This window comes from Martes martes (assembly GCF_963455335.1).
Source record: "Martes martes genome assembly, chromosome: 3".
In the NCBI taxonomy this organism is placed as follows: Eukaryota; Metazoa; Chordata; class Mammalia; order Carnivora; family Mustelidae; genus Martes; species Martes martes.
The window spans coordinates 181779222-181801940 of NC_137890.1; the positions used below are offsets into that span (position 1 = coordinate 181779222).

The following is a 22719-nucleotide window of genomic DNA, read 5'->3' on the forward strand; positions in this document are numbered from 1 at the left end:
GGGGGAGGACGCCTTTCCCCTGAAGATATAGAAGGGCTCCTAGGGAGGGAAAAAAAAAAAAGGCAAAACAAAAAACACAAAACATATAAAGCGGGGCTCTTGGCTGTGCGAAGGACCACACACCAGGCGCTCCCGCCCAAGGGGTCGGGGTCCTTCTCCGCGGCGGTGGCGTGTCCTGGGGCTCAGCAACCCTCTTCCAGACACTTAATCTCCACCTTCTCCAGCCTGCCTTCGCGAGGCCCCCCGGCGAAGTCCCGGGAGGGGGTTAGTGGGCCTCATCGTGTGGGGCCCCGAAAAGGCCCCGACGCGGGGCGCTGAAGTCACCACCCGGGCCCGACTACCGCAGGAGCCAGCGCTGCTCAGGGAGCAGGCTGGTCAGGAGGTGACGGGAGGAAGACGCAAGAGGAAAGAAATGGGGGTTGGGAGGTAGCGTCCCGATCGTGGGCGCGGACAACTCGGCCAAACCCCCAACTCCCCCAGTCCCGCCGCTTCCGAGAGCCCTACAGGGCGAGGAGGGAAGTCCACGAGGTGCCGGAGCGGAGGGGAGAAAATTCAAAACGAGTCTACTCAACCTCGTCTTGGCTCCGAGGCCCTGCCATGGAGACCAGCACAATGCGCAGGCGCATCCTTCTGAGAGCGCGCAGCGCAGTCCTGTGAGACTCGACCACTATCGGCCACCGTCGTCCGTTTCCTTTTTGATTCTTTTTTTTGTAGCCCGGACTCTCACCTGGATCTAAAGCCTGGAGCTAGAGGCGGCAACCCTCCGAAAGGCTCGGTAAAGTGAGGTTATGATTGGGATTATGCGTAAGAAAATAAAGCCGTAAAGTCTTTCATAAATTAAAGTTGAAGGCAGAGGAAATATAGTAGATATTTGGCTAGAACTGGGAAAATTAAACGCAAATAAGATATCCAGAGGGCAGCGTGGCAAAAGACTACAATTCCCAGTGGTCACGGCGCCTGAGAAGCGCAGCTTTCTGGGAGTGGTAGTGTCTAGGAACTGTGTTTGAAGTATCGGTTCTGAAGACAACCTCTTAAAATTAAAAAGAGATAGAAGCAGTTTGAATTGGGCCTTTCCGTATATTCATAATCGATCACAGGCCTCAATATATTTAAATAAATAAAGAAATTTTTTAAAAACTTAGGGACACTCCGCTTTTAAATTTATGCTTCTCTAATCGATGATTCCTAAATCTAGGAATAGGTAGTTGATGTCTGTGGGCTGGGTCTCTGTGTCGGAGCAGCCTCGTGGTTGTCTCGTTGCTGTGGAGGCCGGAGGGAGGAAAGCGGAAGCTCAGAAGACTGCATCTTCTCGCGTACCTGTGCAAACTAATTTTGAGCTGCCTCTTTTTGTAACAGACCAGAGCGCCTGTTGCCTATTACCACTTACGCTTCTGTAGACAAGTCTTGTGTGTACTCCTCGCCATGGCTCAGCTCCAGACACGCTTCTTCACTGACAACAAGAAGTAAGTAAGCGTCCTTTTCTTTCCTCTCCTCTCGCCTCCTTAGGATCCTTACCAAGAACTCCTTCCGTATGACTTTGTGGAGCCTCAGTTGCCTTTGCTCTCAATTTCTCCCCGCTTTTTTTTTTTTTTTTCCTTTTTCCTGTACTCCTGGCTTGAGTGAGTTTTCCACTCGATCGGAAGCTATACCTTGCCAGGATTTCTCCGGGATCGACCTCTGAGATCACAGTTTGCCTAGCTTCTCAGGCTGTGTGTAATTCGAATTGCGAGTGTAGAGGGATCTGAAGAGCTTCAGGTTTGCTTCCTGAATAAAGCACATACGTAATTTTAAAAATGAACAATGGACCTAATTGTTACAGGCTGCCTGCTAGTGGTGTTTCACCATTTCTGAAAACACAGGTTTATTTTCTTTTTAAGTAGATGGTCGACCATTCTTTTCTAAATCAGGCTAGAAAGTGGAGCTCTGATTAGGGGGTTGGTAGAACTGGTTTTTGATAAAGACTGTAAAGTTAAGTTAGTTACAGGTTTGTGTATTTATATATATGCTTACACATGTATGCGTGGGGGTGTATATATATATGTGTGTGTGTCTGTGTGTGAGCATTTTTGCTAATGATCCCTAGGTCAGTAGCATTCATTTGAAACCTAATTGTATTCAGTCTTGCAGTGTATATTATACTATTAATTTTTCTTAGTGTCTCTTCAGCTACAGTGTAAGTTTTTTGATGGTAGGGACTGTGAATTATATAGTTCTTGGATTGACCGAGTCAACAAATGTTTGTCAAGTTCTTCCCATGCTGATGACATGTAATGAATACTTGTTGTATTAACCAGCTAATGTCAGTGGTAAAGTAGAAAATTTCCACCTCAATTATGATTATGTCTTTGGTTCTTTTTAGCTTTATGAGTTGACTGGGTAAATCAATTCACTCCTCTTGTATTGTTGCTTACAGGATACACAAATTGTATTATCAATGCACATGAGTATTTATACTTGGTTTAGATACTTTTTAAGGAAGGTGGTACAATAGCATGAACACTGTATTTTTTCTAATTGAAATTTTTATTGAGATAATCATTGATTCACATGAAGTTTAAGAAATAATAGGCTACTATGTTTTAACCCCTGAGGTAAATGGATAAACATTATATATAAGTTTGTGTGTGGGAGGGTGAAAACAAAACTAAAAATTAAGTTCTTGCTTCTTATACATAATATGTTCTGGTGAGTAAAATGGGGGGGGTTAGGTTTTTTTTTACACATATGTGTATAACTTACATATACATGTGTACGAATTATGCTACTTTCTTCCCCTCATTTTACTGACCACATAGTAAGCAAAAGGAAAAACCAAAAACTTTTTGGGAGTGTTTTTTCTTTTTTAAGATTTATTTATTTATTTTGGAGAGAGAGCGCTTTTGTGCAAGTAGGGGGAGAGGGAAAGAGGAAGAGGGAGAGAATTCCAGGCAGGCTCCCCACTGAGCGTTGAGCCTAATGCAGGGTTTGATCTCACCACCCATGAGATCATGACCTGAGCCAAAACCAGGAATCAAACGCCCAACCAAATGAGCCATTCAGGTACCCCCAGAAAAACCTAACACTTTAATTCTAGGTTTTGTTACCTTTTGGAGAACCTAAATTATCGCTTACTTTTTTTTTTTTTAGGTCTGATACATATAAATATAACTGTAGCCTTACTACTCAAAGTGTAGTTTGAAGATTAGCAGCATCAGCATCACTTGGGAGCTTATTAGAAAAAGTAGAATCTCAGACTCCACCTCAGACCTACTGATTGAGAATCTACATTTTAACAAGATCTGAAGCTCTCTACCTCATTGTGGCAAAAAGATTTATTGTATCATGTCTTGATGAGCTCCTGGATTCTACCTTATCATCTTTTGAAACTTTTCCATTCCCCATGGCTAGGGCTTTAAATCAGGCTTTAGACTTTTTTTTCTTAGAACAACTTTCTTGAGATGTAATTCACATACAACAGAATGCACACTTTTTTTAAAAAAAATATTTTACTTATTTATTTGACAGAGAGAGAGATCATAAGTAGGCAGAGATTCAGGAAGAGAGAGAGGGGGAAGCAGATTCCCCACCAAGCAGGAAGCCTGATGAGGGGCTCGATCCCAGGACCCTGAGATCATGACCTGAGCCGAAGGCAGAGGCTCAACCCACTGAGCCACCCAGGCACCCCTAGAATTCACACTCTAAAGTGTCCAGTATTGGGGCACCTGAGTGGCTTAAGCATCTGCCTTTGGCAGTCACTTAAGCATCTGCCTTTGGCTCAGGTCATGATCCCAGAGTCTTGGGATCCAGCCCCACATTGGGCCTCCTGCTCAGTGGAGAGCCTGCTTCTCTCTGTCCCTCTGTTGCTCCCCCTGCTTATGCTCTCTCTCTCTCTTTCTCTGTTAAGTAAATAAATAAAATCCTTCAATAAATAAAATAAAAATAAAGTGTCTAATATTTGCAAAATTGTACAACCATCACTACAATTTTAGAACATTTTTCACCACCCTTTAGCTATTACCCCCTAATCCTTCCAACCTGAGCCCTTGACAACCATTAATCTACTTTCTGTCTCTGTGGATTTGTCTGTTCTGAATTTCATATAAATGTGATTATATAGGGGTGCCTGGGTGGCTCAGTCGGTTAAGCAACTGCCTTTGGTTCAGGTCATGATCCTGGGGTCTGGGATCTAGCCATATGTCAGGCTCCCTGCTCAGTGGGGAGTCTGCTTCTTTCTCTCCCTCTGTGTGTGCGGTCTCTCCCTCTAGCTCTTACTCTGTCTCAAATAAATAAAATCTTTAAAAAAAAATAATTATATGTAGTCTTGTGACTGGCTTCTTAGGATGATGTTTACAACTTTCATCCATTTTGTAACATGTATCAGTACTCATTCTTTTTTTTTTTTTTTTAAGATTTTATTTATTTATTTAACAAAGATAACACACAGCGAGAAAGGGAACAGAAGCAGGGGGAGTGGGAGAGGGAGAAGCAGGCTTCTCGCCAAGCAGGGAGCCTGATGGGGGGCTCAATCCTAGGACCCTGGGATCATGACCTGAGTCAGAGGCAGACGCTTAACGACTGAGCCACCCAGGCGCCCCATCATTCCTTTCTGTGGCCAAATAATATTCCATTATATGGATGTGGGATACCAAATTTTGTTTCCAATTTTTAAGTTGGTGGACATTTGGATTGTTTCCACTTTTTGGCTATTATGAGTAGTGGTGATGTGAACTTCTGTGTACAAGGTTTTGTTTTGTTCTTGTTTTAAAGATTTATTTGTTTGGGGGAGGGTCAGAAGAAGGAGAGTCTTTAGCAGACTGAGCTAAGCCTGGAGCCTAACATGGGGCTTGATCTCATAACCTGAGATCATGACCTGAGCTGTAACCAAGAGTCGGTTGCTTAACCAGCTGAGCCACCCAGGCGCCCCTGTGTACAAGATTTTGTGTGGTCCTGTATTTTCATCTCTCTTGGGTATAGATGTAGAAGTGGAGTTGCTGAATTAAATGGCAGTTCCGTGTTTAACTTTTTGAGGAACTGCCAGGTTTTCCCAAAGCAACTGTATCATTTTACATTCCCATCACTAATGAATAAAGGTTTGAATTTCACCACTTCCTCACCAACGCTTTGTTCTTTTTTATTATAGTTATTATAGTGACTGCAAACTGATATTGTATGGTTTGATTTACATTTCCTTGATGAATAATGATGCGGAGGATCGTTTTCATGTGCCTGTTGGCCATTTGTCTATCTTCTTTGGAGAAATGTCTATTTCAATTCTTTGCCTGTTTTTTAAATTGTGTTGTCTTTTTATTATTGAGTTGTAAGTGTACTTTATATATTCTAGATAAAAGTTCTTTATCAGAAACGTGATTTGCACATATTTTCTCCCATTCTCTCTTAGAATAGTTTCTAATTTGACCCTTGTTGTGTGTTCCTCTAATCCAGTCTCAACAGTGCTGCCAGGAAGATCTAATGAAACAAAATTCCAATGATATTATTCTTTAATTAGGACCACTACAGTGGTACCTCATTGCCTAGAGAAAGAAGTAAAAATTACTTCACGTGGTGGATTAACCATTCTGGGCACATCTCCTTAACCTTACCTTTGGTCACTGTCTAGAGCAAAATCACACTCTGTGGAAGAGGCTGAGTTGGCAGTTTAGTCAGTGTTAGCTGTTGGTTACTGCTCTTCCTGGTTTTCTGCACCCTTTCTGTCTACCTGTTACCTGACAAAGCCACTTTCCAGATGTAGCTTAAGAGTGATCTTCCTTGTGCATTCTTCCATACCCTGTATTTTTATCCTTTGGTTGAAATGATCTACAGCTTCTTTGTTCTCCCATTCTGTATATCACTTATGACATTGTTCTTACATACTTTTGTTGTATTTTGATAACCAGACTCTGACCCTTTCTGAGAACAGAGATCCTGTCCTAATTTATTTTTGTTAACCCCATTTAGCAAAATGTCTGACGTGTATTAGATATCCATTAAATACTTGTTGAATGAATAAATGCACATTTGTTAAAATATCTGTAGTTTGACTTTGACGTATCGTTTCCTTTTTACAGATACGCGGTAGATGATGTTCCCTTCTCAATTCCTGCAGCCTCTGAAATTGCTGACCTTAGTAACATCATCAATAAATTGCTGGAGGCCAAAAATGGTGGGTATAAAGACTTTAAGAAGTTAGGAGAGGGTGCAGTGCCACGAACTACACTAAAATATATCACATTTTTATTTTATTTCCTCCTTTTTTGGCCTTATTTTATGACACTGTATGCATTTTGCAATGGTAAAAGTTACAAACTGTAACATAGGTTTCCCTGCTGCATGATATTTTTTCATGTGCTTTGAAATAGAAGTTTTTGGAAAAAAATTATTTCAGTTTAATTTGTTTTTAAGGCAATATGGTGATTGAGATTTAGTAATAATATTTTAGTGTAATAGTTATGACATTGTGATTGTGCTAGGAAGAGCTTGGATGGGTAGACACAGACTAAGCATCTAGGTGCTTGGGTCTTACTTAAGAGCTATACTTCTACAAAGCAAAATGACAATGTCACTATTTGAGTATTTTGTGTAATAACAGATGCCAATATTAATACTGGAATTTTTTGAAGTATTTAGAATTCATTGAAAAATTAATGGATAAAGATTTATAAAGGGCATCAAGTAAAACACTTAAAAGATATAAATGTTAAATATATGCTGTTGTGTGAAAATAAATTATTAACCCATAAAATTAATTTGAACAAAGTATGCGAAAGTATTAATGAAACAAGATTGGTCATGGGTTGATAATTGTTGAAATTGGGTGAGAGGTATATGAAGGTTTATTATTCTCTTCTTTTGCTTATGTTTGACATTTTCTATAATCAGACTTTTTAAAAAATTAATGAAACCATAAAATAGAAGATTTAAACAGAAAAATTGAGAATAACATAAAGCATGATCTTTAAAAATAAAACTTGTCTGAGCACCTGGGTAGCTCATTTGTTTGAATGTTTGCCTTCAGCCCCAGTCATGATCCAGCCCTGGAATAGAGCCCCACCTCCACCTCCCTGCTCAGCAGGGAGCCTGCTCCTCCCTCTCCACTCCCCCTGCTTGTGCGTGCTCTCTCAATATCTCTGCCAAATAAATAAATAAAATCTTTAAAAATATAAAATAAACTTTAAAAAAATAAAAATGTGCTTGGTTCCAAATGGTGATGTCATTGACAAGTTTTGTTTTTATTTTATTTTTTTAAAGATTTTATTTACTTATTTGAGGGAGGGAGAGAACAAGTGGGTTGAGAGGCAGAGGGAGAAGCATGCTCCCTGCTGAGGGGGGAGCCTGATGCAGGTCTCGATCCTGGGACTCAAGGATCATGACCTGAGCGGAAGGCAGACACTTAACCTACTGAGCCACCCAGATGCCCCAAAGCAAGCATATTTTTAAACAGATGTTTCTGATACTTAAGTGTTCTTTTGAGTCTACCCTAGCTGGAGGAATGGAGAGGTGAGAGTTATAAACTAATGCCTGATTTTTCCCCTTCTCCATCTTCAAATAGTCCTATAATTTTTTTGTTAAGTGTGAGATGATGTTTTGTTTTGTTTTCCTTTTCTTTTCTTTTCTTTTTAGTAATCTCTACACCCAATGTGGGACTTGAATTCATGACCCCCAGAACAAAAGTCTCATGGTCTTCCAACCCAAGCAGCCAGGCATTCCTGAGATGTTTTTGAACAACTTTTTTTTTTTTTTTTTTTTTGGTGGGGCATGTGGCAAGGTCTACAATGTTTTCATTATTAGCAAGCTGTTGTTTTTCATTCAGAGCTATTCATGTAAGATTTCCCATTGGTCTTTGTCTTTACTTCCATCTGTTGATGTATAGAGATTTTGATACATAGTTACTTCTAAATTACCAGACTACCATATATTTTTATTGAAAAAATATCTCAACTATAATAAGAATAATTCTCATAATAAGGGGGCTTGGGTGGCTCAATTGGCTAAGCCTCTAATTCTTGATTTCAGCTAGGGTCATGATCTCAGGGTCATGAGATTGAGTCCTGTGTTGGGCTCCTTGCTGGGTGTGGAACCTGCTTGGGATTCTCTCTCCTCCTACCTCTCCCCACCAACTCACACTTTCTCTCTTAAAAAAAAAAAAAAAAAAAAAAAGAATTATTCTTGGAATAGATGCTTTGCATTACCAGTATATGGATGTTTGTTGTTGCCCAAACAGTTGCATATTTTTCTAAATTTGTAGAATGAACATTGGTTTCTTTTTTAATAAATTAAATGATAAAGTCATTGCTCTTGAGGTGAAGATGCAAATGATTCAGATTTCAGATTTTTTTTTTTTTAAGATTTTATTTATTTATTTGACAGAGAGAGACCACAAATAGGCAGAGAGTCAGGCAGAGATAGAGGGGAAGCAGGCTCCCTGCTGAGCAGAGAGCCCGATGCGGGGCTCGATCACAGGACCCTGAGATCATGACCTGAGCCGAAGGCAGTGGCTTAATCCACTGAGCCACCCAGGCGCCCCAGATTTCAGATTTTTAAAAAGTAACAATCCATATAATCAATGAGAGTTCTTTCAGAAGTATCCTAGCTAATAAATGCAGTAAAAATGAAGAATTTTTAGCATTTTGTAACTCCAAGTGAAATAATGGGTTTAAGTAGTGATTATCAATAACTGATAAAACTATTAATTAGTTAAAAGACTGACAGAATATTATGATGGATGGGATAAGAGTGACATTATCAGAGCTCAGATAGAAATTTTTCACATCACAGAAAGAGATCTATCAAGATAATACACTTCCCGATGTGATGCGATAGGAGACACATAATACTGTGTGTAAATATTCTTACCCCCCCCCCCAAAAAAAAGCAAACCTGAAATCTAATCAAGTGTTTAGGTCTGCCTAGTGTACAGGACATGTAGGTGGTAGAGGAAACATGCTAATGGATACCATGGAGATATAATCAAATCCAGAATGAAGACAGATGGCCTAGTTTCTTTTACAAGTAAATGCCAAGGGATAAAAAGGAGGAGGGAAAAATGTTAAAGATTAAATAAGACATATTAATCAAATATAATGTGTGGACTTTGGATGCTGATTCTAAAAAACTCACTGTAAAAAGACATTCATGAAACAAGGAAGCATGAACATTGGCTATTTAATATTAAGAGGAATAATGATTAAATTTTTTAACATTGCCACTATTTTTTTAAGTTCTTATATTTTAGAAATACAAACTAAAGCATTTACAGATAAAATGATAGCATTTCAAGGGTTTGATTTTAAAATAAATCAGCAGAGGAGTAGAATGAGGTATATAGATGATTGCCCATGGGTTGGTAATTGTCATGTGATAGAGATGAGGTTTCATAATGTTATTCCTAGTTTCGTATATATTTGGAATTATCCGTAGAATAAAAAGGTTTTTTAAATAGAGATAATTATACCAACGCTACCAATAAAAAATTATACCGACAGAAGAAAGTACTCTGTTCTTAAAAATCACATAGCATACTGGAATACATGGCCTGATTATGCCATAGAGAAATTCTGGAGAAACTCAGAGGCCACACTGGGATAAAAGGTACCTGTTTGTTTGGGGGTTTCTCATATACCTCTGCTGATGTTACTTCAGGTTCTAATAGTGATCATTTTGTTATGCATTTTCTTTAGAGTTCCACAAACATGTGGAGTTCGATTTCCTTATCAAGGGCCAGTTTCTGCGAATGCCCTTGCTCAAACACATGGAACTGGAAAACATCTCCTCAGTAAGTTCAAATGTTTACCTGCTGTATTTTATGTCCAGTGTTCTCAGATAATGTGGAAAGCTTTTGGAATCACCTGTGTCTTTAGCAACCAAAATTTTTTTTGATTATTGTTTTTCTAGAAATTTGAACTTTAGTTTTTGTGTATTCAGTTTTGAAATCCCCTCATCTGAAGGTATATTAGGAAATGCAGGTGAACCAATATGGGAAGGAACTTCCGTATTTATGGAAGAATTGTCAAGAAAGGGAATAGCAAATATATGTTTACTGCTAATAAAGGTGTACAAAATGATTGTGTACCTATAAAAACTCATGGGTTAGGTTATTGGGATTTAGAGTGGTTCCCCCTTCCTCTAATTTTTAAAGTTCCCTTACTATTGCTTTTATAACTTATAATTGCTTTTATACTTTTAGGCAGGTTTTAGAACTGAGATAAAATTACAATTTATCATTTTAACCATCTTTAAGTGTAAAATTCAGTGGCACTATGTACATTCACAGTATTATGCATGCATCACTACTGTCCGTATCCAGAACCTTTCTGTCATCCTCATTAAACAGAATGCTTTTATGATTTTGATTTTATTTTCGAAAGTTTCTTATATTCTCCCCCCACACCCTGTACTTTTGGCAGAAATTTTCCAAGGTCATTAATGTTTTTAATAGTACTTTTAGGTCAGATAAAGTTTTTCACCTTTGCATGGCTCCAAATTTTCTGAGTTCTGGGGGGGACTGACGTGAAGGAGACCTATTAAACTGGGAGTCTTTTCATAGTGTACTATTTTAAAAGTGTACCGCCTGATTGATTTCTGGTTATTTCTCTGTGACTAGGAAGAGGTTGTGGAATTGGAATATGTGGAGAAGTACACTGCTCCTCAGCCAGAGCAATGCATGTTCCATGATGACTGGATCAGTTCCATCCAAGGGGCAGAGGAATGGTACTGCCGTATGAATGTTCTTCTATCCATGCCACCTCCCTCAGTCTTTTTAAGTGTACTGTGTGAATATTCTTCTCCAGTTGACTATGTTCTTTGTGAAAGTAATTTTGTGATATATGTCTTGATGACCATGGTGAAGAGCTTTCCATTGAGTTTCTTTAAGAAGAAACATATCTATTAATAGGTTTTCTGTTCTGTCTCAAGATGTTGTAGTGACATTTGTCAATATACTGGGTAAGTCAAGTGTCTTAGGGCATTTGTTTTATTTGAGTGTGTTGCTTATTAGACCAAAGATATAGTTTGTTTCACAGAAGGAAAAAAGAACTTTTATAGCCACAAATCTCCTAGCCTATTACCATGAAGATGCAGATCATGTTATTTTGGGGACTAAAAAGGGCAGACTAGATTTGAGCAGGTATGGATGGCAAACCCTCACTGGCCATACTTGTAGAAAAGCACCTTGGTGAGTGAATCATAGTACAAGCTTACTTCCTTCAAAGAATATCTTCCTGGAGTTGTTTCCCAAGTGATTTTTTTTACTGGTTTTACTTTTACTTTAGATGATTTTGCTGTTTTTCTATTAAAGGGTTTTCACTGGTTAAGTACAAAGGACTGTTAGGCTTTATAAGTAAGTTCCCTGGGAGTTGTAGTGTTTACAACAGTAATGAAAATGAAATCTAGGGTTTTTCAGTTACATTTTTATTTTTAGGAGGTCATGAAAAGTCAAACATAACCTCTTCTAATCTATTCGGGTGTGTTTTGAAATCTTAGTCTTTACGCTAAAAAAAAATTAAGTCTAATCCTGAAGGTTTACTTTGTCATTGCTTTAGAAATATACTTGATTGTAGGCTTTGAAAAAGCTGCTTTTTGTATTTTATAGGAATTTTTTCTCTTCATAGGATCTTGACTGGTTCTTATGATAAGACTTCTCGGATCTGGTCCTTGGAAGGAAAGTCAATAATGACAATTGTGGGACATACAGACGTTGTAAAAGATGTGGCCTGGGTGAAAAAAGGTTAGGACTCTTTGCCTAAACTGAAAGGAATCCTGCATAGGAAATTGGAAATAAGCCACTTTCAGTGCTGGGGCAGAATGGAGATGGTGTTGGAAGTGCCTCATGCCTCAGTTTTTGTGAGGTCTTTCGAAAATAAAATGTTCAGGGCGCCTGGGTGGCTCAGTGGGTTAAAGCCTCTGCCTTCGGCTCAGGTCATGATCCCAGGGTCCTGGGATCGAGGCCCGCATCGGGCTCTCTGCTTAGCAGGGAGCCTGCTTCTCTTCCTCCCTTTCTCCCTGCCTCTGCCTACTTGTAATCTCTGTCAAATAAATAAATAAAATCTTAAAAAAAAAAAAAAGTTCAAAAAAAAAATGTTCAAGAAGAAAAAGATTATGTAAGAAAATCTGTAAGTGGTACAGTTAAATCCTTACAACAGATAAAATATACTTTCAAGTTAATACTGTGTTAAACTCCTATTTTATAGTATTTTTTTAAAAGATTTTTATTTATTTATGAGACACAGAGAGAAATCACAAGTAGGCAGAGAGAGAGAAGCAGGCCCCCTGCCCTGAGCAGAAAGCCAGACGTGGGGCTCGATCCCAGGACCTGAGACCATGACCTGAGCCGAGGGCAGAGGCTTAACCACTGAGCCACCCAGGTGCCCCTATTTTTTAGTATTTTTGAAGGATCATCCTTTTATACCATGTTACTTCTTTTTCTAAGATGGCTAATGTCTTTCTCAATAACAAAAAAATTCAATTCTTCAGTTTCAGAACACAACATATTTTAAATTTTTGTACTAATTTGCTTGTATTCTTCTCTTTTCCTCTCTTCAGATAGTTTGTCTTGCCTACTACTGAGTGCCTCTATGGATCAGACGATTCTCTTATGGGAGTGGAATGTGGAGAGAAACAAAGTGAAAGCCCTGCACTGCTGCAGAGGTCATGCCGGAAGTGTGGATTCTATAGCTGTTGATAGCACGGGAACTAAAGTAAGTAGCTAGTGTGTTGTGCTAGTTGTACTAGTACTAGTACTATTGAATTAAAGTTTGAGCTTCTTACACAGAAATTTTTTTCTTCATGTATTCATTGTGATTGTCCTACTTTCATGATATTTGGTAATTAACAAATATGATTTTGAACCCAAAGTAAATAATAATTTTTTTTTAAAGATTTTGTTTATTTATTTGACAGACAGGGATCACAAGTAGGCAGAGAGGCAGGCAGAGAGAGAGAGAGGAGGAAGCAGGCTCCCCGCCAAGAAGAGAGCCCGATGTGGGCCTCGATCCCGGGACCCTGGGATCAGGACCAGAGCCAAAGGCAGAGGCTTTAACCCACTGAGCCACCCAAGGCGCGCCCCCACCCCCACAAGTAAATAATCTTAAAAGAAGAGATATAAAGATTTACTTCCTCATCTGGGTTTCTCTAGTTTATATAAACTGCAGAAATTTTACGAAATCAGGTAAACAAGCAGTATAACTTTCTTTAATCATAGTGATTGACACTATCAGTCTTCGAGCTACTCGGTGCTGTCATCAATTGAAAATGTCTAGTTGATCATCTAAGCCTTAGTGTACATTAAGGTTAGTGTTAATAGAGGTGGTTTTACTAGTATTGCTGATTTACTCTATCATGACAAAATGCTCCAAGTTAGTTAAAAGGAAACAGGCCTGAGTGCAACACTGTATGATTTTGGAAGGGTTACAAATTCTCTTGCCATTTGAAAGTTCCCTAAAGCACATTGAAAATTTTGGATTGAGGAATGTTTCTTCGGTGTTTCTTTGCTAGTTAGCATAACAGAGGACATTTCATGCATTCAGAGGTAAAGATTTGTGATTATTCATATTGAGCCATAAATAAGGTTTACATATTGTCAAGTCAAAACCTAAATGAATTAGTCATATCCTATCTCTTGGCCATAAGAGATAGAAACTCATCTTGAACATTTTTCAGCTTAAAAGATTGTGAGATCCACGAAGAAGTGAACAATCACATCACCAGCATTTAGGTCTTAGGAACCAAAGGAGTTGAGCTTGAATGTGGCCAGTATTTCCCCCCGACCCCATCTCCTTAAGTTGACTTTATTCTCTTTCACCTCAAACTGGCTTTTCCCATGTGGCAGTAAAACCTGGCTTTCAGTATTCCTAGGTTTTACATCCTATACCATCTGTCCCTGAAAAAAGACTAACTTCAACTCTCTGGAACACAAGTTCTCAAAAAAAGGCCCCAAAGGAAGAAGCTGCCCACCTCAGTCTAAGCAACCATGGCCAGGGTGCAGGGCCATGTAACAGCAGCAGCTCCTTCCGTTGCCAGGAGATTGAGGATACAACTTTCAGGAGACTAGGAAGCCGTGTAGATGATACCATAATAGTAAAGGACTTAAGAACAAAGTAAAGGTTTTAAGTTATAAATAGAAAAGGAAGGCAAATAATATGGTAGATTATGTTACATACTCTTTTTCTCTTTATATATATCTTTTTAGTTTTGCAGTGGCTCCTGGGATAAGATGCTAAAGATCTGGTCTACAGGTAAATACTTGTTGTACTTTGACTTATTAATGGAGTTTCAGGAATTTCAGTGAAAGACTATTTAACACAGATTTTTCCATAAAAATGCATCCGAGCTTTTGAGGATACAGATAAAGGAGCATGTAGAGAAAAATTAATATACTTCTTTAAACACATTTAAAAATGTGTTTCTGTCTACCGCCCTCTTATTTGTTGAACCAAGTCACTGAATTGCTGCGAGTAACCAACAACATGATTGATACAGTAGGACATAACTGCCTTAGTTCTCAGAGTTCTCGTATTCTGGAACCTGGCAATTGAAATACCTTCTGAGTCATTTTGATACACTCCAATATTAGAGAAATTTCTTTTAAGAAATTTAAGCTTTTAAGAAAGTTAAGCTGATTTACTTAAAAAAAATGTTGAATGCGGTTTTACCAAACTTAATTTTTTAACTTTGAAAACATAGAAGGAACAATTAGAGGAGAAAGAGTTGGAGGAGGGAGGAGTCTTAGAGGAAGGTGCCTTGATAATAGTGAGGAAGAAAGAAGGGGAAGACCCACAGATACTTAAATGAAAAAGAACTAATAGTCTAGAATTATTTAAACAGGTAAACAGAGCAAAATCGCTGTTACTTCTGAGGGAATCAAGAAAAGCTTGAGCAGTGTCAGGTGGTGGGAAATATGGAAGTCATTTCAGAAGATTTCCCAGTAATGCTTAAAGCAAACAGTTTCGGTTTGTTTTTTTTTAAGGTTTATTTTAGAAAGAGAGAGACAGTGCACAGTAATGGGGGCCAGGGCAGAGGGAGAGAGAGAGAATCTCAAGCAGACTTCCTGGCAGGTGTGGAGCCTGAAGTTCTGAGATCATGACCTGATCCAAAATCAGGAGTCAAACACTTAAAGGACTGAGCCACCAGGCACCCCTTAAAGCAAACAGTTTTGAGGCAGAAAGTTGTTTATTAGGATATTTTTTCCTTTCGTGGAATATTTTACTGTCTGAAATACTTTTAATTCATTGTTAGAAAAGTGAAATAGTCAAGAAAAATAAACATGACTGGATTGTATCTCCTTTTAATGTGTTTGTTTAGACTTGCCATTCCTTCATAATACAAATGCAATTTGGGCAAACTCTCCTACAACTAATAGTAAGCAGTATTTCATGGATATGGTAAAGTGAATAATCATAATGATGATCTTAAAGACATAGCAAAATATCAAACTGGTTAGACTTTAGGATTTTAGTATAGTCTGTTTTTTGCTTTCTCCTTTTGGAAGATTGATAACCCGGGTATTGTTTTTACATATAAACTTCTATGAACCAGAAAAAGGAGCAACATCCATTCCCTAACCAGTTGAGATAACATGGAGAAATCATATACCCAGAAAAATAAGAAATCTTTTAATACTGTTGATAATCAGGGGGTGCCTGGCTGGGTCAGGTGGTAGAGTATCCAACTCTTGATCTTGGGGTCATGAGTTCAAGCCCCATGTTGGGTGTAGGGGTTACAATCAATCAATCAATCAAACTTTGCAATTAATATTTACCATAAATTTTTCATAAATCAAATCTAATTCTCTGTGATATAGTTCCTACAGATGAAGAAGATGAAATGGAGGAATCCACAAATCGACCAAGAAAGAAACAGAAAACAGAGCAGTTGGGACTAACAAGGGTAAGTATTTTTGCATTAAGAGCTAAGAATGATTTTTATATTTTTAAGGGGTTTAAAAAACAAAGAACATACAACAGAGACTAAAGAGGCTAAAATACTCTCTGGACCTTTATGAGAAACTTTTCTGATCTCTGATATAAACCCCTCACATTACAGATGAGATGATAATATTTAAGGAGGTTAAATATAACAAAGTTATAAAAGTAGATTAACTGTCTCCCTTTTCAGAAATCTTTTCCTCTCTCCTTCATGTGTTCCTTATATTTAAGGTAGACATTGCACTTAGTTTGGGGATTTTAATTTGAGAAAAACATTAGAGATTTTGGAGTACTAATAAATGAACCATGAGCATTATTTAAAGAGTGGATAATAGGTGTCGAGCAAAGGGTGAGAGTAACCTGTTGAGATTCATTTGCCTGGATGAGTGAGGGAAAAAATGGCAGCATCTTGATTCAAACATAGATCTCTTTGACCCCAGAGCTTTTTCAGCTGACTTCTACATATGACATGCCATATGAGAGAATTAAGTTAGGGTTAATATTAATACTTTTCAAAATAAAAAGTAGAACAGATCAGGATATAGAGGAAGGACTACAAACTTCGAAGTAATATTTGGGTTCAAACTTAAATCTGCCATGTATAAGCTGTATGACCTTGAGCAAGTTCTCTTTCTCCACTTCAGTGTCTTCATCTATAAAATAAAAACACATACCTGTTTTGGAGGATTGTTTTAAAGAAGAAATAAGGCAGGATATGAAAGCTAAAGCATCTGGCATATGGGCTTCACAAGTAAATAACTCCTATTACTGTTTCAATTATTCTAAACTGAAAATGCTTTTCCTTTTGGGTATCTTTTATTTCTAGACTCCCATAGTGACCCTCTCTGGCCATAAGGAAGCAATTTCTTCAGTTCTGTGGTCAGATGCTGAAGAAATCTGCAGTGCGTCTTGGGACCACACAATTAGGGTGTGGGATGTAGAGTCTGGCAGTCTTAAGTCAACTTTGGTAAGACATAAATTCAGTGATTCTCTGTTGAACTTTGAGCTTCTAAAGATGGTTATTTCTAGGGGTGCCTGGGTGGCTCAGTGGGTTAAAGCCTCTGTCTTCAGCTCTGGTCATGATCCTAGGGTCCTGGGATCGAGCCCCGCATCAGGCTCTCTGCTCAGCAGGGAACCTGCTTCCTCCTCTCTCTCTGTCTGCCTTTCTGCCTACTTGTGATCTCTGTCTGGCAAATAAATAAATAAAATCTTTTAAAAAAAGAAAAAAAAAAAGATGGTTATTTCTAGCCCACCATGGTTAAATGTTCTTTCCTCTTTGTTTTTCAGACAGGAAATAAAGTGTTTAATTGTATATCCTATTCTCCACTTTGTAAACGTTTAGCATCTGGAAGCACAGATAGGCATATCAGACTGTGGGATCCCCGAACTAAAGGTGAGTTCTGTAAATCACTGGTGAAGAAATATGTGTAAATAACATCAGTTTCTCCTCTCACTAGAGATGTGTATAAAAAGATAATTTTCTACAAACATTGTTTTGGGTTCTGCCTACTTCTCTTCTAAAATTTAATAATTATCTTTTTTATTTTGTTCAGATGGTTCTTTGGTGTCTCTGTCCCTAACCTCGCATACAGGCTGGGTCACATCACTAAAGTGGTCTCCTACCCATGAGCAGCAGCTGATTTCAGGTTCTTTAGATAACATTGTCAAACTGTGGGATACAAGAAGGTAAATCCTATTTATAATCTACAAAGAAAATAACATTGATTACCTATTATATACAGAGAAAATGAAATGAATGCTGAAAAGATTATCCAGAAGCAGAAGGGTAAAAGAAAGGTTTTTGGTTTTATGACCTGAGTTGATAAATATTGGTGTCAGAAAGAAAAGCCAGGGTCAAAGCGATTTTCTTCCTTCCTTCCTTCCTTCCTTCCTTTTAAAGGTTTTTTTTATTTGTTTGAGAGAGAGACAGAGACAGAGGGAACAGAAGCAGGGGAGTGGGAGAGGGAGAAGCAGACTGACCGCCAAGCGGGGAGCCCAATGTGGGACTCAATCCCAGGACCCCGGGACCCGAGCCGAAGGCAGATGCTTAACAACTGAGCCGGGGCACCCGGGTGGCTCAGTGGGTTAAAGCCTCTGCCTTCGGCTCAGGTCATGATCCCAGGGTCCTGGGATCGAGCCCCTACATGGGCTCTCTGCTCAGCGGGAAGCCTGCCTCTCTTCCTCTCTCTCTCTGCCTGCCTCTCTGCCTACTTGTGATCTCTGTCTGTTAAATAAATCAATAAATTAATAAATCTTTAACAACTGAGCCACCCAGGAGCCCCTCAAAGGGATTTTCTTCATGTTGATAGGTTATTTTTTACATTCTGAAAAAGATTATTTTTTTTTAAGATTTTATTTATTTATTTGACAGAGATCACAAGTAGGCAGAGAAGCAGGCAGAGAGAGAGGGGGGAGGCAGGCTCCCCACTGAGCAGAGAGCCCGATGTGGGGCTCGAGCCCAGGACCCTGAGATATGACCTGAGCCAAAAGGAGAGGTTTAACCCACCGAGCCACCCAGGTATCCCTGAAAAAGATTATCTTGAACCTTAATATAAATATGATATAGAAGGCCAGTGGTCTCTGAATAAATGGAACTATAATCAAATAATAAATCACATGGTAATAGAAAATTAAGTAAAAAATATATAATTTAAAATATAAGTAGACATTAGTTTCTTTTTTGATACTGATATATATATAGAGAGAGAGAGAGTACCCCCAATGAAATGCATATACAGTTTACTTACATATTTTTAGAAGTAGAATGGAGAGGCAGTAATCAAATACATGTTTGTTGTTTGCCTAAATCAGTATTCTGACATCCTTATACTACCTTGCACTGCATTTGTTAACATCTATAAGGCTGTTTACATTAAATTTTAGTTGGATACTCTATGTAGCAATTAGCATATAGTTTCTGATAATAGTAGTAAGTGCTGTGAAGAAAATAAAGCAGAGTAAAGGGATACTTCTTTAGGAATGGGCTCTTCTTGAAAATTATTTTCCAGTGAACTGAACAATGGGAAGGTAATAGTCAGCCACAAATCATGGTTAGAGGGAATAGCAGATAAGGTATGGAAAATCGTGGGGTGCCTGAGTGGCATCGTTAAGTGTTTGCCTTCGGCTCAGATCACGATCCCAGGGTTGTGGGATCGAGCCCCGCATCAGGCTCCCTGTTCAGCGGGAAGCCTGCTCTCCCTCTCCCATTCCCCCTGCTTCTGTTCCCTCTCTCACTGTGTCCCTCTCTGTCAAATAAATAAATAAAAATCTTCAAAAAAAAAAAAGTGTGGAAATTTTTGGCATGTTGGCAAAATAGCAAGAGGGCCAGTGTTGATGGAATGGAGTAAGCAAGAAGAGTGGCAGGAGATGAAGCAGGTAGTGGTTATACTGAGCAGGACCCTATGGCCATGGTAAGGAATTTGAGTTCCATTCTAAGTATAATGGGGAAGGCTTTGTGGGTGCTCTAAAGAGGTTGGAAGAATGGAAGCAGAGGGGTTCTAGGTTGGATTCTAGGTATCTTTTGAAGACAGCTCTTTGGCAGGATTGGCTCATGGACAGAATATGGAGATAGGAATCAAGGGATAATGCCCATTATTTTCTGCCTGAGCAATTGGATCATTACTGGTACAACTTACTGTGATGGAAAAGAGTAGAGAAACAAGTTTATGAGGGAAAAATCAAGAGTTTTGGTTGTTTTAAATTTATAGTGCCCATGAGACATACAGATGATGGACATTGGATATGCATATCAAAATCAGGGCAGAAGTTTGGGACAAAGATATAAACTTGAGAGTTATCAGCATATACATGGATGGACAAAGGATATATAAAGCCATGATTTGAGGATAAAAGAAAATTAATCAAGGAAGCATGGAATAAGTGTGAAATAAATAGCATTTATCCTGAATATTTGTTGTAGTAAATCTCTGTATTCTGCTAATGATAAGGGAAAATCAGGAGAGATGGTCAAGTAAATATTCAGGATCTTAAAATTAACTGTTATTGGGGCAAGGAAGATAAAGTCTGTAAAGTTTTCAGAAAAAAATGTGATTAGTCATAAATGTTTTTTAATGTTGTAAAATGCATATAACATGGTAATACTTTTGATCTTTTAGTTGTAAGGCTCCTCTGTATGATCTGGCTGCTCATGAAGACAAAGTTCTGAGTGTAGACTGGACAGACACAGGGGTAAGAATTTACTAGTTATTTGGTAAAGAGGGAAAATAGAGAATCTGGTGTATTTAGGGAGTTACTAATTTCAATGTGGCTGATAATATAATTCTGTATTCTAAGTTTCCCTTAATATCATTCATAAAAATTTCACATCTCATTCAAAGAAGAAACAAATCTGTTCTTTATAATTAGTAGGAAAATTTGAAAATTTTGAAGCAGTTTTTTTCTCAAGTATTTTAATGAAATGTTTTAAGTCTATAAATTTGCTCCATTAAGCCAATTAGTTCTAAGTATTTCCCACTTAAAAAAATCTCACAAAATAAGTCTAGACCGTAAAATGTGCTTAAAGAATTACAGTTTACTCATTTTTACGTATAAATATTAGCTGTTATTACAGAAGAATTCTTTCCAAATACAGGTCCTAGGGCTGCTTGAATAATTTATAATATCCATTTACCTGCAAACAGTTAAGATACTCTCCTATAAAACTTAATTTTCTTAAATAGATAAAACTGTATCACCCCTAAAACTTTTAAATTTTATTACATTTCTTAGCAAATACCTCATAGAAAGTACGATAGCATATCGTGTCTCAACCAAATTTAAATGATCACTTTTAAAGTTTTAATATAGTGTATTATAATATGGTAGTGAAAATTGATGTAATTGGTCCATTTAAGTATTACTCTAAATGCGAGTATACTACTCATCCATAATTCCTTCTGTAATCAGAATCATCAGTATTTAACTATGTTTAACTATCATATGAAATAATTATGTTTACTTACATATTTTTTTCTCTCCCTTTACACAGTTACTTCTGAGTGGAGGAGCAGACAATAAACTGTATTCCTACAGATATTCACCTACTACTTCTCATGTGGGGGCATGAACGTGAATGATAAATTTGACTACAGAGATTGTTTCTGTAAATGAAATTGACAAAGAAGCCTCATATTACATCAGTGATGGTTCATAAAGCAGCCTCTTTAAGTTTATACAATGTTTTCACCCATCATAATAGCTATCACCGTCTTTTTCTTTATTTTATATTATACAATAGTTTGTATTGTTAAAATATAAAACGTGACCTGCCCGCTCTGCCATAACTCTTGAAGCTAAACAGAGTTTTTTTATTTCCCTTCACAGGTATTGCTTTGAAGTAACGTTTGCTTTTGAAATGCTGTAAAAGCATATATTAAAAATAGAGTAATTGTCCAGATTTTATTTCTGTTGGGAAACTTAAGTTTTCCAATGTTAGTTGTTTAAAAAAAGTATCTTAAGGAAACTAATAAATTCTAATAGAGAAAAAATTAGAAATACAATTTGTTTTAGATAAGATAAGTGATGTCTAGCTATAATAAGACTTTGTGGGTATTCAGAACATTAAAACATGTAGATGCTGCCAGTTAAGAGTTTGTTGACATTTTAAGTGAAGGATTAAAGATATGTTAGATATGTATTAAAGACTTATTAGAATCCTTTGTATTAAAGATATGTTAGAATCCTTTAGAAATTGCATACAGATTTCATGGTACCCAGGAATCTTTCTCCCCAGCCTTTCCTTGTGTAGAATAGAATCTTTAGACAAAATCTTCCAGTATTAGATATTAAACATTCTATAAATTTTATATCATTAGCATTTACCTTAATGCATATGTTATATACCAAATATTTAAAGTAAATATCTTCTTAAAGTGTGACTTCCATCTTTAATGGATTGGTATTCCTCAAGCAGAGCACTTCAGCCTCTAATATATGGAGAATAAGGTTTGTCTCATTACAGACTATAATGCAGTGTATCTCATAAAATGTTCCTATTACAGAGGTCTAGGAAGTAATCCGTATACTTGGCTACAATTGAGAGCCAAATTAACAGTGGATTAAGCCAGTTAGGAGTTTAGTTCTCCTCTAAGATGAAATCCAGAGGCAGACCAGGGCTGGGAGAATGGTTTCCTTCCACACTTTTAGGGACCCAGGCTCCATCTATCCTTAGGAGCTCACACAAGAGCTAGAGCCATTGTTATTATCATCATTTCTTAAAAGAAAGTGTATTTTAATGCCAAAAAAACAGGCGTGCCTGGGTAGCTCAGTCGGTTAAGTGTCAGGTCATGGTCAAGGGGTCCTGGGATAAAGTCCTGCATCAGGCTCTCTGCTCAGCAGAGAGTCTGCTTCTCCCTCTCCCCTCTCCCTTGGTGCTTTCTCTCCCTCTCTTGCTCTCTCTCCAATAAATAAATCTTTAAAAAAAAAAAAGAATATCAAGTTAGCGAGAAAATATACCAGTGTGTTTTCCTCATTTAGTGCAGATTGGTATAAATTTCATCATATATGTAGTGTCTGGAAGTCTAAGTTTTATAGGACAAAGAAGAATTTATATGCTTGTTTAGAATGTTCTCTGAATGACCCTTGGTCAGAGTTATCTAAATGTTTTTCTTGATTCACCCAGCCTGGGCTTTTCAGTTGTATGCATACACTAGGTAGCTGAAGCAAAGGTAAAGAGGCTTATTTATTAGATGTAGTAGACAAAGAAGGAAGTGGTATTGGTCAAGTATTGGTCCCTCACTTATTTCTCAACCCTGGTTGCAAGGAGGATACTTTCATGGTTCATGCATCCTCCCTTGGATGGGTGTAACATTAGTGATCAAGTGTCTGG

The 22719-nt window shown here is 37.9% G+C and overlaps 2 protein-coding genes across 3 annotated transcripts in view; one reads left to right on the plus strand and one right to left on the minus strand.

Moving 5' to 3' along the window:
* CARF (calcium responsive transcription factor) overlaps positions 1-624 on the minus strand; it is a 105152-nt gene extending 104528 nt beyond the window's left edge. Inside the window, exon 1 of the mRNA XM_080798672.1 lies at positions 573-624. The gene's annotated coding sequence lies outside the window, so the exon portion shown is untranslated. The remainder of the gene's footprint in view (positions 1-572) is intronic.
* Positions 364-21161, plus strand: WDR12 (WD repeat domain 12). Of its 2 annotated transcripts, XM_080798674.1 has the most exons (14): positions 364-775; positions 1357-1463; positions 6045-6139; positions 9654-9748; positions 10577-10683; positions 11583-11698; positions 12514-12668; positions 14159-14204; positions 15770-15855; positions 16720-16860; positions 17181-17286; positions 17447-17579; positions 20009-20081; positions 20881-21161. In XM_080798674.1, exons 2-14 carry the CDS (start codon positions 1423-1425, stop codon positions 20956-20958), a joined length of 1272 nt encoding a protein of 423 aa, XP_080654800.1. In that variant the 5' UTR covers positions 364-775; positions 1357-1422; the 3' UTR covers positions 20959-21161. The 2 variants fall into 2 exon arrangements, with proteins under 2 accessions (XP_080654800.1, XP_080654799.1); XM_080798673.1 differs by lacking the exon at positions 364-775 and having other exon boundaries at positions 1022-1463.
* The last annotated feature ends 1558 nt before the right edge of the window (positions 21162-22719 follow it).

What these genes read in the sequence shown, in the direction of transcription:
- WDR12 (XM_080798674.1), top strand. Translation starts at nt 1,423, where the DNA reads ATGGCTCAGCTCCAGACACGCTTCTTCACTGACAACAAGAA. An exon ending in TTGATAGCACGGGAACTAAA is followed by an intron (nt 12,669 to 14,158) that starts GTAAGTAGCTAG and finishes ATATCTTTTTAG; the next exon opens with TTTTGCAGTGGCTCCTGGGA. An exon ending in AAACTGTGGGATACAAGAAG is followed by an intron (nt 17,580 to 20,008) that starts GTAAATCCTATT and finishes TTGATCTTTTAG; the next exon opens with TTGTAAGGCTCCTCTGTATG.